Below are 5,514 nucleotides of genomic sequence, written 5' to 3'. Positions count from 1 at the left end.
CATATTTTATCTGTTTATGATCCAGATTGATTTCATTAGAACTGCATTTATTTTTTCTCTCATCACAGACTTTGTGGCTGTAAGCTCCAAAAGGATGAATGTGAAGTTTTGGCTTCAGCTCTGAAGTCCAACCCAGATCTGACTGAACTGGAAATACGTCAGATCTACATAAATGGAGGTGGAGACTCTGACATGAAGCATCTGCTTGAGATCCTGGACAGTTCAGTCAGTAAAGTGAAGAGTCTGAGGTTTGTTTTCTCTATTTATACAATAAAATCATTCATTGATACTTTAGTCTGTAGTTTAATTAATAATTTAATTGTAATACTTTAAAACAACCTGTTTAAATCTCAGAATAAAATCTCTAAAACATTTCTGATTATAAATTATTTTCTTATTTCAGACTTTGATATTATTGAACTTTGATTTTCAGTTTTTCACTTTAAAATGGTTTTGACTGATGAATAAAATGAGTAAAATAATTCAAATGAAGTTAATTAATGATGGAAATGTTTCATTTTGGTTTGTAAAGATTCAGATTGTTTTATTTCTGATTCTCATCTTTACATCCAGAATGAAATGTTTTCCTCCAGTTGAGCCATAAACACTGACCAGTTCAAATCATCATTAATGAAACATCTAAGAAGTGACTGATTGTAGAAAAGCAAATCTAGATGAGCTGAATGACAGTGAGGTTTGCAGCAGCAGCAGGTTCCTCACTTTGTCCTGAAGCTGTGGTTCTGTTGGGCCGGGTCAGAGAGGAACCGTCCTCTTCAGTCTGACAGCTGTCAGTCGGTTGGAGCCTCGTCTCTGTGATGAAGCTTCATCAGGTGTTGTCTCCTTAGGAAATAATGGCCTCCATTGGCTTTCAGCAGCTTTAAGAAGATCCCAAGGCCATTCATGAATAAACTGAGTGGTTCTGATCCGGTTACTAAGTCGGGTCTGCAGTTGCTTGTTAGGAACCAGCAGAAATAGCTCACCTCATCCAGGCTGCTGCTCATAGAAAACTTTGAGTTTCTTTGTTGATAAAATGTTCTGGTTCTGCTGGTTTGGACTCTTTAAACCAGTTTGACTGGATCAGATGTTAGAATCAGTTCATCATGTTTCTTTTACATTCAGGGAAATTAATTTTCTACATTTTATTATTTATTTGTTCATATTTCAGTTTTAACTGCATCCTGTTGGCTTCAGCTCATCTTTTATTCTTTATTCAGATTGATGAGCTGCAGTTTGTCAGAGACCAGCTGGATGTCTCTGTTCTCAGCTCTGAAGTCCAAACCGACCCATCTGACAGGACTGATCCTGTACGACAACAACCTGGAAGGTTCTGGACTGAAGGAGCTCTGTGGTTTTCTACAGACTGAAGGCTGCAGACTGGAAACATTGGGGTTTGTAATTATATTATTATTGATATTTCTGTGAATATTTTTATATAATTGATCATTAATCAAAGTTCATATCTTCTGTTCTAATAAATATTTTCTGAGTTTGTTCCTGGACTTGGATCCAGAGTTTAATTTAGTCCCTCTGTGTAACTGAGTTGGACCTGCTGACCTGAGGTCAGAGCAGGACAGCATTCGGACCCCCAGTGTGTAGAAATCCCCCTCATGTCAAGCAGGTCAAAGGTCATTCAACCCAGTCTAGAAAAGTGAATTCCTGGAATCTGACAGGAACAAATCAATAATCAATGATTGATTCTTCAATTCTTTGATCAGAACCTGGAATGATTTTACTGACTAAAATCCTCCAGCACAACATGACCCAGTACCAGGTTCTGGTTCTGGTTCACCTGCATCCTGTTGGCTTCAGCTCATCTTTTATTCTTTATTCAGGTTGCAGAGCTGCAGTTTGTCAAAGACCAGCTGTGATTTTCTGGCCTCAGCTTTGAAGTCCAACAGCCTCCATCTGACAGAACTGGACCTAGGAGGAAACAACCTGGAGGAGTCAGATGTTCAGCAGCTGAAGGATCTTGTAAATTTTTTACAGTAAGTAAATGTTTGTAGTGAGTCCAGCTGCTGTCAGCATATTGAACTATACCCAGTTAGCATCAAAGCTAAGCTCCAGTGTTCCCAGTAAAGCTGCAGCTTCTCAGTGGGAGGAGAATGGTTCAGGCTTCCTGATTGGACACAGAGACAGCAATCAGCCAATCAGAGGAGCAGCAGCTTGCTGTGTTCCTGTGTTTGTGTTGGTGTGAAGATAAGTGTTATTGCTGTGTCCATGTCTGCAGGAAGTCCAGCTGGACTCCAGCGTCCAGCCGTCCAACATGTCTAGAGACAGTGGTCATCAAACTGTGGCAGCAGCAGATCTGATCTCAGATCTGCTTGTTCTCTCAGTTCAACAGGAAACAACTGATCAGGTTTATCTTGGTCACAGCTCTGAGATCAGTTTGACTGCAGCCTGGAAACTGTCTACTGGATGTGCTGCGTCACTGACTGCTGCTGGAGAGAGGCAGGAAACACTCACTGATCTTCTCTCTCCTTCCTTCTTCTCTCTGCAGGTGGAGGAACTGATGATCTCTGTAAAGTAGAGAACGGTCTCTGTGTCCTGCTGATCCTCAGAGGTTGAGGCTGCAGCACTTTGAGTCTAAAGAGACTCTGACTGGATCATGATGATGACCTCTGACCTTCTGTTTATTTTCTCATGTCTGTCATTTAGTGTCTGATATTGTTTGTCTCTTTGGATCAATAAAGATCCGATTCAAACTGGGCTCCATTTAGAGTAGCGGTTCTCAACGTGGGAGGTACCGCCCCCCGGGGGGCGTTCAGAGGACCGCAGGGGGCGGTGGTGGAAATTTTTACAAAAGGGGGGCGCTGGGATTCCTTTGGTGTGCGTTTGGTCGAAGGTAAACTTTACATTTTATATACACAACAGTACCAGTTCAGACTTTGAGCAACTTGGCAAAACTGTATTGTGTAACATTAAATCATGCTTGGCTGCAAATGTATCGATGGCAGCTTTTCTTCTATTCAGGGTTTGTTAGCTTCTTGGCGTAGCTCCGCTCTCCTGCTACTGGTAGCTTCACTGCATCAGTTCAGCATTAAACCGGCTGATGACGTTGCTGATTCACTTTGTCTGGTATTTTTGTACATATGTTTTTGCAGTTCTGTGATCATGTCAAAGCAGATCAGAAGAGGAAGAATTAAAATCCTTTGACTCGTTTTATTTTTTCTTCTGCCTGGATTCATTGATGTTGTCATTGTATCAGCTGAACCATAAAGACAAGACAAAAACGTTTTTCCATGTCCAAAACATAAACAACATTTATTAGACAAACAACTAATGAAATTGACAAAACTCAAAATCATAAACCAGCATCCAATTCAATATTTACCTCACTCGACAGACATCCACATACCACGACAAAACGTTACAGGGAACCATTTCACCGCCGCACCGTTCCCCAGAGACAGCAACATGGGTGACCCCGGAGCGATCTGAAATTAAGGTTCCGGGTCCCATACTTTTAAAGAGAGGGCGTGTTTCCCTTCTCTGCTGTATTGAAATTGGGGGACTGTCCTTAGCTAAGTTCATTTAAATCTAGTTGACTATGTTCCAGTAAAAACCTGTTTCTAAGATCAAAGAAGTGTTATTTTCTTTTGAATGGAGACGGATGTTTTTTATGACCCTCTCCCGAGAGGAAGCTCTACTCTGTTGGCAGGACCAGATTGTTTTACACCACCTGTTAAATCTTATCAAAGTGGTCAAAAGGTTAAACTCACACACAGAGCAACGACCCCCTGTGAATTCCTGCTCAGTCCACAGAGAAACTAGCTGAATTAGAGAGAACTGCAAGCTAAGTTATTTTAATTCAACTTAGTGTAATATGTTTCAATAGAAATATCCTACATAAGAGATTACGCTAATTGAACCATAGATATAATTTGAAGTGAATTTCCTTATTTGAAACACCATTAATTTTATCTAATATTGAACAAATGGTTAAGTTTTACAACTAGCTTATTTTAAATGAATTTTCTTAACAAACTTATATTAAAAAGTGTTTTTTTTTTCCGTTTGAAGTCTGCCCGCTTCCATGGAAGGACAACAGAAAATCGCTCTTATAAACATGTAATTACTAAAATCACGATCCCCTCATTGTGTATCCCTCTGCATAATGAACCCTTTTAAATAAAGAAATCCCTCCATGGGTGATGCCACGATAGAAGGCGTTCATTTTATAGCGTTAACACCGGTGCTGCATGTGGTCCGGTATGAAACGGGTGTGATAGAACAACAGAACCACAGTACTTTAAAATTTCAATAATCAGAATACCGAAATTGTTTCCGTTGTTTTAAAAGGTTTATGTCAGTCTGCCTTTTCCCCGTCGATACGTTTCCCCACCACCCTGCACCTTAAGGGGTTAAAAAAAAACCCTTTTTAACACCTTAAGGGGTTAAAAAAAAACGTCGTGTACATTGTGCTAAACTCTGAAACAGGAGCAGTGGCATCACCCATGGACATAAAACGGAGCGACGAACTAGATGTGAATTATGGCATAAAAACAGAGAATCCGACGCTGAACAGTGAAAAATCAACACATGATGTGAAACACACGACGATTAGGTGGCGCAGCAGGTGATGAGTGAAGATTACTGAGCGTCAATAAATTATAAAATAAATCTAGCAACAGGAAAGAAACTAAAGTGGACATAGCAATAAACCAAGAGAGGATAATACTAATCAAAGGAAACTAAATGGAAATGAATGAAGAACAAAATGCAAGAATAAACTAAGAAACTAAAGTAAATACAGAGGAATAAGCTGGTATGGCAAGACCTTTCGAGCAATAATTAATACAGAGGACTGTATGGCAAGAATAAACAGACACTATTTCCAGATAAAAGGTAAAATAATATTGTTGAAGTGCCATGGGTTTGTTGAGACCATATCTAGTACTGAGAATAAATATATCTTACAGACCATAACAGTAAAGAACTGATCACTTATTTATGATTCTAATTAGATTTGATATATTTATTTCTTCAATATTATTTTTCATGTCAGTGTTAATGTCATGAGGCTGTTCAGTGACTCCATGACACTTTCAATTTGACTCATTAGGATTTGATTAAGAACCAGATTTGTTCTTTGTAATTTCTGTCCAGTAAAACTATTAATCTATAAATCAATAGACTTATCACTAAATCATGACTTATCACTCTGGCAGCTGAAGGAGGAACAGCTTATCCTGCTCTCTCTCGTCCTTACTGATAACTTTGCCTGTGAATTATTTTAAAGTCACAATTTTTATGGTTATATTTACATCATCGACATCATAACTGGGTTACTTCAAACCTAAGGACCGGGAGATTTTCTACCTTACTTTTCTTCACCTCCAAGTTGAACGAGGGCAAAATGCCCCCCTCTGACTCCAAGGACATTAGCAGTATTCTACAATGACTTCAGTTTTTAGAAACGAAGATTCAACGGCTGGAGGTGAACTTTGAGATCAACGCTACCTGTGGAAATGAAACAACTCTTCCTCAAATCAGCGGAGAGGTTGTACACCCCGC

General features: G+C 39.4%; 1 protein-coding gene across 1 annotated transcript; it reads left to right on the top strand.

Moving 5' to 3' along the window:
* Positions 1 to 41: 41 nt before the first annotated feature.
* Positions 42 to 2,706, top strand: LOC103152108 (ribonuclease inhibitor-like). Its single transcript, XM_007572445.2, has 4 exons — positions 42 to 248; positions 1,215 to 1,388; positions 1,833 to 1,985; positions 2,498 to 2,706. Exons 1-4 carry the CDS (start codon positions 193 to 195, stop codon positions 2,508 to 2,510), a joined length of 396 nt encoding a protein of 131 aa, XP_007572507.1. The 5' UTR covers positions 42 to 192; the 3' UTR covers positions 2,511 to 2,706.
* The last annotated feature ends 2,808 nt before the right edge of the window (positions 2,707 to 5,514 follow it).

Source organism: Poecilia formosa, unplaced genomic scaffold, assembly GCF_000485575.1.
Source record: "Poecilia formosa unplaced genomic scaffold, Poecilia_formosa-5.1.2 Scaffold301, whole genome shotgun sequence".
Classification (NCBI taxonomy): Eukaryota; Metazoa; Chordata; class Actinopteri; order Cyprinodontiformes; family Poeciliidae; genus Poecilia; species Poecilia formosa.
This window is presented reverse-complemented; position numbering and strand designations above follow the sequence as displayed.

What these genes read in the sequence shown, in the direction of transcription:
- LOC103152108 (XM_007572445.2), top strand. Translation starts at nt 193, where the DNA reads ATGAAGCATCTGCTTGAGATCCTGGACAGTTCAGTCAGTAAAGTGAAG. An exon ending in AGTAAAGTGAAGAGTCTGAG is followed by an intron (nt 249 to 1,214) that starts GTTTGTTTTCTC and finishes TTCTTTATTCAG; the next exon opens with ATTGATGAGCTGCAGTTTGT. An exon ending in TGCAGACTGGAAACATTGGG is followed by an intron (nt 1,389 to 1,832) that starts GTTTGTAATTAT and finishes TTCTTTATTCAG; the next exon opens with GTTGCAGAGCTGCAGTTTGT.